Here is a 14,609-nt window from a genome sequence, read left to right on the forward strand (position 1 = left end):
TTCTATGCAGGACTCTCAAGCTCCCAGGCCTCTGGTAGAGGACCCGAGCTTGAAGGAAAAAGACTGCCTGGGATTCTTTATATATATGAATATAATAAAAAAATGTCTATATAAAAACTGGTTGATTGCACACAACATTAGTGCAATTTGTGTATCCTACATGTTTGTGGACAAAGTGAGGTGAGCCAAGATCTGGTATGCGCTGACCACACACAAGCTAAGTCTTAAGGGGTTTTACGCAGTCTGCCCTGCACATTCATCACAAGACTTTAATATTCTCTTCCTGACTTTTATGGTGTCCTAAGTTCTTATCTTTTATCTTTTTTATAAGTTCATCTGCAGGCCTGTTTGGCTACTCTGCATATAGTCTAAGCTTTCCTTATAAACATGCATACATGTGGCAAGATACTAATTTTTGCTCTTCCTTAGCTACTGTGGGTTTATGGGTTCACCTCTACATCTGCACCTGGCTGGACTCAGGCCAAAAGACTATGAACTACATGAACTAAAGACTAGGACTATTCAGCTCAGATCGTAATATTAGAAGGCACAGATGTTTGCAGGTTAACAAGCTCCAAAAGGACCTCAATATCCCAGCACCACCTCATGGCCATCTACATTTATGTTTTCTACTGACATTAGCCAGATTACATAACTTTTCAGCCTTTTGCCACTGAATTTTATTCAGGGCTGGCTGAACCGTGAATCATTATCCAAGTCTTAATTAAACTCTTGCCAAAAGTTAACTATTGCTCTTTCAACATAGCCAAAAATTGAAAAAAAAATGTTTTATATGTTCTTTAGCTGGGTTTGATTAACAAGTTACAAATCTGCCTGACACATTTGAATCTTCTCATTCCACATTGCTAAGTTCCGTCTTTATTATTAATCTTTTGTGCTGGAACAAAACATATACGGTCAGTTTTTTCCAGGTTTTTTTTCCAACCTTATTACCAGGTTTGAAATTTTTTATGTTCAATAACTGTCATTTTCTGCTCTCTCCTTCACACACTTAGGCTATTGGCTCATGGCCACTGAGCTGTTGGTGTTGACTATAGTCCGCACTATTGTCACTCCCACAATTAAGTGTGATCAAACAGAAAGGGAAAACACTACACACTTCCATAGGTGCAGGCACTTCTGATGATTTGATTGGGTCACAATGAATATAGATAAATATGCAAGCCACTCTGGATAAGAGCCCTGCCAAATGCTGTAAATATGCATGTGAATGTAAAAACAGAAACTTTGTGGGAAAAAAATAATTCACATGAGGAAATATTACCATCTTATTTATTTCTTACTCAGTGAGAAAATAAATATTAGTTGGTCTAATTGTTGGCCCTCTAACAAAAGAATGTAAAAAACAGTATGTTTCCTGTGATCTGAGGAGTTTTACATATCTAGTTAACATTTTGATATGTTCAGCCTATTATCCCTTTACATCTGTCTGAGCACTACAGTAGATGGTGAATTTGAGCTGAGCATACAGAATTCCCAAAATCCCCTGCTCCCAAATTCCACTGCTGATTGTGAGGTCACCACAACACAATACAGAGAGTGTACACACATCACCATGCCATTTCCTCTCCTGGTTTTAACACTACTGTGTCCATAAACTCAGGACTATATTGAAATGTGCCTTATTTCATCTCTAGGTTCTATTTTGTATGTAATCTACTTGCTGGTTGGCTGTTTACTTAGATTTAAATAACTGAAGGCTGAACTGAAGGATAGGTAACTATATTCCTTCATAATACTAAAGAGATTTAGAATTAGAACACTTCAGTCCTAACGATAATATTTATACAAGGCATTTGGTTTTGATAAATGTTGAGTGTGACAGTCAGCACACAAACACATACAAGGACATGTGCTGGTGACAATAGTTGCTCTGTGCTTTTTGTGCTTTTTTGAAAACAAAAATGTAGCTCTTGCAAGACTGTGTGTAGAACTGAAAATTATATAGCTGCAGGACTAAACAAGTCTTCAGTGTAATAGATGTGCAATAGCATTTAGTGGTAATGGTCAAATTGAAAAGCATGCAATGTAGAGGGAATAATGTTAGTAGCAGCATGAGCATACATAAAATTCATTCTGCAAATTTTTGGGATATATTGTAACCACAGAGTGGTAGTAGAGACAAAAATGGCACAAGAATGCCGGCTAAGAGTAATGCAGATGTACCAGATGTATGAGTGTATAAGATAATAGTATAGGTAAAATTTGATTGGTAAAAATGAGCTGATGTAACTTCGAGTGCACTGAGACAAGGAGACATATAAGAGAGGACAGGTGGTTAAAGAGCACTCTTTCAGATATCTACAGGAAAAACAAAACATGGAGCTAGTATTTTGTGGTTATAGCTCTAAATGGTATTTGTCCTGGTAGTTTGGTGAAGAGGTGACAGCCTGAATGGATAATAATCTTTTCTTCATTCTAGACAAGTATAAGACCCTGAGGGAGGGGAGAAGGGAGCCAGTGATCCTCTGAGTAGAGCAAAAACTGCTGTCCGGCTTTGGAAATAGTTGAAAGACGTGGGGTAATGGAGACAGTGAGGACACTAGCAGTGACGCTAGAGAAGAACGGTTCAGCAGCCTCTGCTGAGTTTTATTGACTATGAGAAATTATAGTACTTCAGAGAATTACTGTAGGGTTTCTCCAGGAACTTGAGTGACCTGAATATGTGCACAACTGTGCCATTTATTAAGCAGGAAGGATGCTGTTTACAGAAGCCAACCTCCATTTCAGCTGTTTTGACTGTGTTGCAGTTTGCGTGTGAAGTACAGATTATTGTATGTACACCGTGCCACAACACCCATCAACCTCTCTCCTTTGAATAGATTTATGGCTGCTGGAGATGAGGCCCATCATAGTTGTGTCTTCCTCAAACCTTAGCATTTGGATAGATAGGTCATTGGAACTGCAACTACTACTGTACAGTAAGAACGGAGGTTGGAGGGAACATTTACACTAATGGAGCACCTACTTAAACATTGGTACAGGTAGGTACCACATTGGTCATAGTGCCTCCTATTTTACTGGAAGTAGGTGAAGTAGGTGATCTAATTTCAGGGTGGGAAAGCCCCTCTCGAATATGTATTAGTAGAGTCAACTAATGACCTGGTTTAAGCACATATTGAACAAATCTTCAACTTGTAGGCAAAAAATAAGGGGGCGAAACAGGTATGTGGAGTGGTGGAGTGCTATTCCATTCCCAAACCTGTAGGTTGAGCTAGTATTTCCTGTATCCAAGCGCTGTCAGTTCCTTATTGAATCATTCATTATTGTTCTTCTTTTTTTGGCATGCAGAATACTTCACAGAAGGAGATGCAAGATTTTACATGGTCATTAAACTCATTTGCTAACTCACGATTGTGCCCACTGTATAGTTTAAACATACCTGTGGCTTCCTCACCATTACAGATGTCCATTGGTTTCTGATGGATTTTAACAGACTTAGCTAGGTCCACCTTTGGCTCATATATGAGTACAAACATGATCATTACATTTTCGAAGTTACCATGTGGTGCATGGGAATAAGTGCTTAATGCTACTTAAATGGTGGTGGAGACATTATGGAGGCTTTTCTTTTCAAACCTGAGACACATCAACAGCGCGTGGTCCTTTGGCTGTAGATAAGAGTATGTCAGACACTGCAGATACGACTATATAGAAAGAGAGGCCAAAGTAGTACCTATTCTACTGTGATGATCTTTAGTGCTGCATTGTGCTTTGGGGAAACTTACTGTCATTGCTCATGTTAGAGCACTGAAACATTGGTGTACTTGTAGCATTTTTTAAAGCTGAGTGGATTCATGGCTTTACCCTGTTCTGAAAGGGGCATTGAGTACAAGTCAACATGCTCCCCAGTCATTTACTGGTTGTGAGGGTTGGTCTGCAACATACAAAAATGTGCATACAAATACATATGCATGATCATACAAATGCTCCAATGATCAATTAGCCTATAAACCTTTTTATTTACTTTTAGAAGATAGTGATTTATGTTCATCTGAAATTGTGATCATGCCCAAGAACACTAACTGCGCTATCATTTCAAAATGGAATAGTTGCTTAGAGTGAAGAGTTACAAGTTAAAATATTACCCAGCATTCTCTGCCACCAAAATGAATGTTATTTGATAAAAAATGCCTAAATTATGGTCACATCCCCAACTGAAACTTCATTGAGCACTTGGTGGAAAGAGTCTATCCTCCAAGGGGTATAAAACCACAGAAATGCCGGTCTGCAAGCTTGTTCGTGTCTAAAGTTGAAAAGCAAGAGCAGTGTGTGTGTTTAGGTGCACATTTAAGCAAAATCAGTTTGCACTTAAACCTAAGGGGGATTCAGAGAGCTCTGCACTCTTGAATTCAACATTACAGGACAGTTTACAGTAACATGGACTGTATCTCTGTCTAAATCACTGAATATACTGTGCATTTCTATATCAGATTCATGCTTGAAAAACTTTCTGCTTTTGATTATACATCATCGATTTATATCAGATTTATGGCCAACTAATAGTTAATCCTGAACAATGAATAAATGTCACCAGATTAATTTTAAATGCTCTCTACTTTGAAATTAAACCAGCAATGTAAATAATGTTTACACAAGTGTATGATGTCACATACTGTTTGACATGCAGTTTGCCTTTGGCTTCCCTAATTTTGGCCATAATGGTTCCATAGCAAATACTGACTTTAAAACATTGTTTAAAAAGTGGATTTTGTACAAAACTCCCTAATGAATAACACTCTAAAATCCAAGGCAGCCAGTGGGACAGGGACTGAATTTAAGTGTTTTGGTAGGATACTGGAAGATGTAGACAGGAAGTGGCAGTGACTGTCTAAATGTTTCTCTCTGGGCTATTGAGTGTAATCAGCCAGAGCCATAGCCAAGAGCAACTACCCAGACTGTGTCAAGTCAGATTTGGCACAGTTTCACTGTGTCCTGGAGCTGAGGTCACTGCAGTACACATTAAGCATATGGCATGGACACTACCATTCCTGGAGGGCCATGCACTGCGCACTTTACTGCTTTTATATCAGCAAATCTAGGGCTTAACTAGGAAGTTTGAATTTGAATGCCAAAACTTCAATTTTACTTGAAATTTCAAGGTTTGTAAAGGAAAACTGAAATTCATGCCTGAGTATATATGATTAAACATGTGAAAATCAAAAGGAAGCATTAATTTTATGAGTTTTTACTATGATTAAAAATGTATAGTCCCTGTTCTCGTCATGGAAGACTGACAGGCACGTTTGTGTTTCTCATGGTTAGCTCTCCATGTCAGCTGTGTGTCCATTTCTAGCCTGCCCTGCTTCAATCAACATAGTTGTTTTCTGTAGCTTGGATCCTTCATGTTACCAGAGTTTCTTACTAACATTTTATTCTCCTTATCTAATCAAATGATTGGTTCTTTCCAAAGTACTGTATTTACAATTTAAAAATCCCACTGGTGGGAGAAGTGGAGAGCAGTTGCATACTGGCTCTGTGTTCACACGATCTGTGAGAATGAGGCTAAAGGGAGGCGGCCTAATGGCATGAAACGTGGTGCAGAAATGTTGTATAAGTGGTTTGTTGGTGCTTATGAAATGCATTGAATTTCCGTCCTGAGTGAAGCTAGCACTCTGTTGGTGGGACTCTGCTTTGGTCCAGTTAATCTGTATTAGCTATATAATTTATGATGATAAAAGGTGCCATGCATTGCATAGTTAAATAGTAGGTTTGAAAGATGTGCGCTCCAAGAGCACACTAAAGAATGTTCTTCACTCTGATGTTTTCAGTACAGGAGCTCAACTAGGCTTTTAACCTATTGAAACTGATGCCTCTCTAAAGCAGGAATAAGACACTAAAAGACAGAGTAACACACATAGTTCTCCTACTGTACCAAGCATCTCATAAGAGATACTCCTTCAGCTGGCCTACAGGAATGATCTGGAGAATCTCAAGCTAACTTTTGATGAGCTAATGCTCCACTCTACATTGCCTCATTTGGCAAATAAAGTCCTCAGTGTGTGATGATGACACATTTAAACTCACACACTGTCCCTCCTTCTCTGGCAGCTTCACAGGACCACTCTCTAACATAAACCCTGTGCTTAATAAAAGACACATTCCCTTAATATGAGCTAAATTACTTCATTCAGATGATGACGTCCTGGGCATATTGTTACTGAGAGTCTGAAGCCTGCTGTGTGCTCATGCAGGCTAAATAGCTTGCTCACATTCTCTTTTTAAAAGCCCAGTCTGGTGCATTTTATGAGTTGTCCAAGCTGGACACATTTTACAGATGGTGCTTTTTTAGCTTCATTTCTTAATTTTTCACTTTAAACACTGCTTTCCTCATTTCATGTTCTTATTTTATATATTTTAATCCTAGTATTTAATAGTATTTTGGAAAGTATCTGCAGCACACCCATAAGTGATAATTGAGTAGATCCTTATATTTTTTAAAATTAAACTTTGTATGACATGTTTTTGATCCGTTCCCATCTTGCATTTGGCATTTTGACACTTATCAAGAACCATCTTAATACAGCAGGTTAAAACAGATTCTGAGTTTGTTGTTTGCAGATCCATTTAGTAACTTCATTTTTCATGGTTCACATAATTGATCCACATTGCTAAAAAGGAATGCATATTGGACTTGGATAGAAAGCTTTTACTACTGGAGGCCTGTAGCCATCTGGAACCTGGTGCTGATTGTTGTTTAATGCCTATAAAACTGAGTTCTGATTTATAATACACTGCTTAAGTGTAACAGTATAGATCCATTACAAAAGAGGATTTTAAGTTGGGATTTATAGTATTTATAGTGGAAAATGTCTTCATCTATTATAGAGCTCTGTCAAAAGCAAATGCTTTGCAGTCTTCGTGTAACGGTGAGCGGTAAGGAGGCGGACGCATGTGCGGAAAACAGCGAGATTTATTAAGGGCAATTCCAGAGTCGTAGTCAGTAGTCCAAGGTCATAGAACCAACACGGAGATTACGGAGATACGTGATAAACAAACGCACTAAGGCAAACAAGGGAAGCAGGCTATAACATAGGCTAGGAAACACGAAGGCTATAATAACAAAACAGGCTAACATAAACGAAGGCTTTGAAATGCAGACGGGCTTTCATACAGCCATCAAACACAGAAACGCAACCAGTCAAATTAACAAACAACAGCAATAAAATAAACAACCACAATGAACAGCCAACACCAAGGCCACAAGGCAGAGTTTAAATACATGAACTAAACGAGGGACAGGTGTGGAAAATCAAACGGGGGGCGGAGAAAACGAAACTACGGCATGGAACTTAAATACACACGACAGGGAAAACGCGGAACACGGAAGATGGGAGGGACTAATCGTGACACTTCGTACTGATAGAAGACAGGCCTTAAAACTATTTCCAGATTTGAGGCCTCATCTTTCACTAGTAAATACAGGGTTGATCGTCCACTGCAGGCTTATATATTATTGATATGTTAAATAGCTATGATTGCTGATATATTAATTATTGCTCATGAAAGAGCTTGATTGATTTAGCTCCATGCAAACATGGAAGTGTTGCAGCAGTTGCTGCATGTTTGTCAATGATGATGAAAAATGGTAATGTATTATGGGTTTAACCATTAGAATATCTGCAACAATTATAATTTGCCCTAGGCTAAATATTGTCTTTAACATCAACAATTACAATTGCAGTGTTTTTGTTTAACTGTCCCACTGTGTGAAACCCCTCTCTTGAAGCTTCCTGTCATACAGCAACACAATCCACTTAAACATTAGTGGTTGGGTTAACATAGTTGAGGCTCACACTGTGCATACAAACTTCCTGTAGCGACTGTGATTTGGTTTTTTCCATTCCACACAGTGGCTTCTGTTCTCTATGAGTCAAATATAAAAGACATCTCATTTAGTAGTAAATCTGTAGTGTGGTTACTGATGCATATATTTTGTTTTAAGAGGAGTTTTGAAACTTGTCACTTGTCACTTAATAATGGCCAAATAAAATATCACAGTGAATTTAGAAAGCTTAGATTTAGTGGCAGTGAATTTAGTACAATTTTAACTTGTCTTCTGTCAAATCAGTTGTATCAGTTTTTCTCTTGCTGAAGTTGAACTGTGCTACTGGTGTAGGTGTTCCAGCCAGCCGAATCAGGTTTAAAGGCCTCAGTTCTATTTAAATTTACCCTTTTGCTAAAATTTCAGTCTTATAAATTGATGCTGGACTTCTACCTCATCCATGAGCTTCCTTGAGTCATGAAGAAAAGTTGGGAAAAATATCAGTCAAAAAGCCAAGAGAGTAGGAAACATTATGAAAGAGGACCTTGTTTCTGAGCTTTTACATAAATGTTGTTAAGGGTACTGTTGCATAGTACTCTGCGATTTTGACTACCTCTAGATAGATCTAGATGAGGGATGAGTGGTACATGAATAGATGGGTGGATAGATGAGTACTGATATGTACTTTATTAATCTTTATTAAATTTTATTAATTTTGTCACAGCAGCCTATAATACACATTAAGTATGGAGGACACTGCAAATATCAAAGCCAAAAAAAGAATTTCCAGACAATAAATGATCAGGTAGATGATAGACTGTGATGGTAAAGTGTCAAGTGATTTTATTAATATGTCATAAAATAAAGTGACTGTAAAATGTTCAGTTGTGGCCAGTAGAAAGATGAAACCAGTCAATAAGAAATACAGAGCAAGTCAGTAATGTAGAAGTGTGTTCTGTGGCAATATATTGTCCTGACAGTTGTTAATTCAGAGATGGTGTCTGTTGAAGGAACAGTGTTATGCCCTCATCTACCATGTTTTTTAATGGAATTTTTGTAATTAGTTGATAAAAATAGCAAGATATTCATTTGATTTATCTTTTTGGTGATTCTGAAGTGAAATATGACTTGTTCACCATATGACATGTTTGCCTTAGGTTTCAAAAGAATCACCCTATTATTTTTTGGAAAAAGCTTGTCTTAATAGCTGTCCTTTTCATAGTGGATTAATGTAACCCCTTATATGGTTTTACATCACATATAATCTACTGGTCTTTGGATTTGAAGTGTTTTATTTTGTCAGATACTGTATTTTGCAAGGTATGGCTGACTAATCACACTTAAATGTATATGTATTACAATGTTTTGTTAAAACAACAGAAAAGAATCATTAGGTAAAACTTTTCTGAAACCTTTTCTTAAAAATTATGTTTGCAAATGTAGACTTGCTTTGTCAATAGCACATAAATTGTTCCATAAAATGTGCCATTGAGACATCATCATGAAGTAGTTGTCTGGTACTCCATGTGGTTACAATGCAACAAGGCAGTTGTTGACTTCATAGGTCTCTAGACTCTATACTGGTGCAGATATTTAGCTGAGGCAAATCATACTATAGACAGCATGAATTTTGCCAGCTTGGACTTGGAGTAGTGAATAGTAAACATTAACTGCTTCAGCCCTACACTGGAGTCTGTGGTTTCATAATATATGGCAACAGAGCTTATGCATAAAGAAATTCTGGTCTTATGAGCGTTCAAATGTGACTTACATTGAAGTAGGACTGAGTGCCACTGCAAAAAGCTGGTTTACCTAGAAGAGATATACACATGCACCCAGACTGTCCTGCACAAGGCCATCTCCCCCCAACACACACACACACACACACACACACACACACAATTTTTACATTTACATTTACAGCATTTGGCAGACGCTCTTATCTGCAGTGACTTACAAAAGTGCTTTGTCATTTACTCATAGAATACATCGTAGCCAGTACAGTAGGTTAGAGTCCAAGACACCAGTGAACTAGAAATAGAATGCTAGAATGAAATACATTGATCAGTATTGATGCCTATATGTGCAAAATACATAAGCTCCATCTCAGACAACAATCACTGCAATAAACAATACCCTACAATAAGGACTAGCGTTTCTAATAGTTGAGATAGGAGCAGGATCAGTGGTCATTTAATCCTAAGTGCACTTGCAGTTTTAAGATCATTTTTGAACGATTTTTACTTGTTCACTTTAACACTAGTTATCTGAAATTGTACACATAGCACAATGAGCATTCAGGATTCAACATGAAGTACACATTGCCCAAGACATCCATTCACATCCAGGCTTATTTTTCCATCATTTAGGTTCCATTTGAGCTGATCATTTGTAACAGGCTTTTTAATGAGCTGATCCAGATGTAGACTACCAAGAAATTTTGTTTTTGTTCTCAAATTGTTACTATCCAAAAATGTATTTTTTTCTATATTTGAATGGACAAAATTGCGCATTGCTTTTGTCCCTTTTCCTCAGCTTTTTTATAAAGATTCTATATTTTGCCAAAATGTTCTTTGCTGTGTCTTACAGTAAAGCAGAACTTTCTAGCTTTCCTTCTCCAAAATTATGGATACATATATGTAAATTGGAAGTCCTTTAGAGAATCACAGCTGACTGTAGTTTCCCAATCTATGCCACATGCCTTTCAGGTAACAGCATACATCTGGATCTGCAAAGACGCTGTTCTATGATAATGAAGAATGATTAGTCCCAGATGGCTCTCACTCATGATGGAACTTTCCTGCAGCAGTTCATTACTCTTCATTACATTATGGGAGGGTAACACCTCTAAGGCCTTTATTATCAGTTTCCAAACACTCAAAGCTTTGTTTGGTAGCTTGTAAAGCCTTAATTAACATTCATGAAGAAATGTTTATCTTGTTGTGTAATTTTGACCCTGCCCCCAAAGACACAAATTCAGTTTCACAAAAATTACATCAGATGCAGAGAGTGATACTGTTAATTACAGACACATATTGCAAAAGAATTGGCACAGCTTTGTGATAAACTGTTCATTCAACTGATTTTTGGCTGTTGTGATGTTTGTTAGTAACACAGTCATGGAAACACTTAGATGTTAGTATCATAAGCTGGCCAAAGCAATTGTTTTTAATTATCCCAGTAAGATGATATTTTATTGCTGAACTCTTTTACAGCTGGGTATGTCAGTGTTGCCCAGGCAACTTTGGCAAAAGTGAAAGTCTGCTGTACAAACATGTCTGCAGAATTTCATTTCTGGCCTACAGAAAGTGGTCCAGCCCAATATGAAGTTGCCACACACACTTCTACAGCTGTGTGAGGCAGCGTTGTTTATTCTACTGGGAATCACAAGAATTGAGACCTGATGAAGGGGATGTCCCTGCAGCTGTTTACACAAAATGTCAGTCTAAAATAAGCTCCAAAGCTGATATCAAAAGTACATGGTAAAGTTTTTGTAAGGATGCGACTACTATGACTTGATCACCATGAATCTGGACATTATGTTGGCTGCTGCATAACATACTTTTTTTTTCTAGGGGTGAAATTAATGTTAATATATGTGATTGTTGACCACAGACTGTAGAAAAGGACATAATAAACATGGTGATGATAGTATGCATATTGCCAATAAAAATCTAGAAACTATTTGGTGGGCCATCTATGATTGTGGGGAGAGCATCTAGTAAGTTGGCCTGCGGTTCCCAGACCCTGCTCTATGGGATGGACATGAACACCTGTATTTTGTGATGTGTGTGTGTGTGTGTGTGTGTGTGTGTGTGTGTGTGTCAATATTCAGTACATGAACTGGAATATGTTTGGATACAAAATAGAATTAAATGCTGTGTGCCATGCAAACATGTAATACATTTACATTTTCAATAATTAGCAGATGCTTTTTTACAGAGTGACAAGTGATAATGCTATGATGCAAAGTTGCCTGGAAACACCAAAGCATCCTGTTAACAAACAATAACCTGGCATCTGATTTAAATCAGCATGGGGATTTCCTCACCAAATGTTCTCCATTCCAGAACAAAAATACAATATAAAAAGTTTAGGAAAGGCCTTTACTTCTGTAGGTCTGCTTATTTGGTCTGGCACTTGCAATGTTTTTATTTAACTAGTATCATGTTTATTTATTTATCTCTCCCATAATTAGCTGGTTATTTTCTTGTGTAATCATACATACATGGAACCATCAGGGATGATTTGACAATACCCAGAAAATTTGCAATAGCACTGGGTTTTGCCATTTAGACTGCAATATGATAATATCGTGCATATATGTATCAGTATCAGATAAATAATGATGCCTCACAATATCTCCATGTGGCTGTGATTGGTTACTTATCTCAAATAATCAGCATCTTGTCTGTCTCAGAGGTGAAGCCTGAAGTGTCTGGGATGATTCAGCCCCCTGGTGTACAAGAGCACACTCAGCTACATTGTTCATATTAGCTAATCTCTTCCAGATGATACTGAGGCACACCAGTCCCCTCATACAGTGGGAGCAGTTTCTGCAGGTCTCTTTAGCCCTAATTAGCCCCAGGTGTGTGGGTCTGGGGGAATTCTTGTAGACATAAAGAGTTTGAACCATTGTGTTGAAATTGTGGATTTATGTAAATCTGCTGGGCTAAGGCTAGTGCTGTGTGCTCATCCTTGGTGATGAAGTATTAAGAAGCACAAGGGAAACTGGTCTGAAACCAGATATGAATTTGGGCAACATGAGCAGATGGTAATGCTTTAGAAAATTAATGAATGGATAAAGATGGGAAGGTCTTTTCCAAACCAGCTGTTTGATGTGGGCAGGAATCTAAATGTAAATCCTTCAAAGGTACCCTGGAAATACATGGGAGAAGGCATAAATGTGTGTGGCCTGGATCACATCTGGGCAAAGCCCACTTTTTTAGTATACAAGTATTAGGCAAAAGGTCTGAGGTTATCATTAAGCATTATGACTAGGCCTAATGCTGACACACATTTTAGTGAAATAATTCAGCATACTTTGTATTTTTTATTCCACTGATTTGACTGTCATGTACTGTCATATGTGTTTAGATATGTTTATGGTTCTAATTTCTTTTCTTTTTTTTGTTCTTTCTCTCTATTTCTCTCTCTGCAGACAGGGGCTCCAGTGGCCAGCTGGATCTGACAGAGCTGATTGGTGTTCCTCTCCCTCCATCTGTCTCCTTCGTAACGGGTTTCGAGGGCTTCCCCGCTTATAGCTTTGGCCCAGATGCCAACGTGGGTCGCCTCACACGCTCATTCATCCCTGACCCCTTCTTCCATGACTTTGCCATCATCGTTACAGCCAAACCCACCACTCGCCGTGGGGGAATCCTGTTCGCTATCACTGATGCCCTGCAGAAGATAGTGCACCTGGGTGTGGCTCTGGCTCCAGTGGAAGATGGGTCACAGCGAGTGGTCTTGTACTACACCGACCCGGGTGCTACACGCACGCAGGAGGCGGCTTCCTTTAAGATGGGGGACCTGACTGGCCGCTGGGCCAGGTTCACTCTGGCCGTGCAGGGGGAGGAAGTGAAGCTTTTCATGGACTGTGAGGAGCACCACAGGGTGGCCTTCCACAGAAGCCAGCAGAAGCTAACCTTTCAACCCAGCTCTGGTATCTTTGTGGGGAATGCAGGGGGGACCAAGTTGGAGAGGTTTGTGGTAAGTGCAAAACTAGGTGTTTATGGGTGTGTGCAAATAGGTTTTCCACAGCATGTTTATTTGAGTGAGTTTATGTGTGTGGGCCTGTGTTTGTGCACCTGCATTGTGGAGTGTTTTTATATGGTTGTGCTTGCCATTGCTTTAGGGTGTGGAACTTCCTTCAGATATAGCTGGTATAGCCTTTTCCATAGGTATTTTCATAAATACAATGCAGATTTTTTGATTCTGGTCTTCTGAGCATGATACAGGAGATAATTACAATGAGAATTAAAACTTTAGAAGGGCCTGTATTCAAAAGGGGATGCCTTTCTTTAGTCAGCTCTATAAAATAGGTAAAAGAAAAAAGTGTTTAAACTGTGAGCCAGTCATTAAAGCCAGTCAGGATTGAAACAGGTGTCACTGAGATGGTCATGGCCCAGTCTTGGCATATAGTAATTTACATGATCTGTCTATGCTGAGAAATAACCTGACCATGAGTGTAGACAAGGTAGTAATTTACTTTGCTAGGGGGTTGACTATAACATTAGATGTGGTGAGGTAGCATAGCAAAAGTGTCCTTCATCTCTAGCTGTAAAGGAAACAGCATAAATTGGTTGCTTGGGGATAGGTGTAGATGTATACTGACAGACATATAAGGGTTGTCATTAAGGTGTTTTTAAAGTAAGCATTACTACCATTTCAGACTACAGGATAAATGATCCTGGAACATGGATATGTATGAAATCAGACTTCAGTTATTAATCAGTAATTGACACATCTAGCATGTAACACATGTAGCATGTGACAAAGGAACTTAGAACAAGTGACACCAGCAGGCCTCGTAAGCAGGCAGTCAACGTGGCAGTCTTAGGCTGTGTTATCTTGACTGTTACACAGCACTGCACTGGAGAACTGAACTTCTCTGGAAGTCAGTACTGAATGACTCACTGTATGGATGGGAGCCTGAGAGCTAGTTGTGTTTCTCCTGCTGACAACTGGTGACAAAACTTCTGCATTTGGCCTTAAAAAGCACAGCATAAATTAATTCTGATGCAAAGACTTGGCAATCATTGGGTTACAGAGAAATCCTTTATCTATAAATCACAACCAAAGAGAGAAAGTACACAATAACAGT

General features: G+C 38.6%; 1 protein-coding gene across 2 annotated transcripts in view; it reads left to right on the forward strand.

Moving 5' to 3' along the window:
- col15a1a (collagen, type XV, alpha 1a) overlaps window positions 1-14,609 on the forward strand; it is a 62,490-nt gene that overhangs the window by 16,077 nt on the left and 31,804 nt on the right. For both annotated transcript variants that reach the window (XM_027002958.2, XM_027002959.2), the window contains exon 3: window positions 12,948-13,495. In XM_027002958.2, coding sequence (XP_026858759.2) covers window positions 12,948-13,495 — 548 coding nt within the window. The remainder of the gene's footprint in view (window positions 1-12,947; window positions 13,496-14,609) is intronic.

Source organism: Electrophorus electricus, chromosome 10 (genome assembly GCF_013358815.1).
Source record: "Electrophorus electricus isolate fEleEle1 chromosome 10, fEleEle1.pri, whole genome shotgun sequence".
Classification (NCBI taxonomy): domain Eukaryota; kingdom Metazoa; phylum Chordata; class Actinopteri; order Gymnotiformes; family Gymnotidae; genus Electrophorus; species Electrophorus electricus.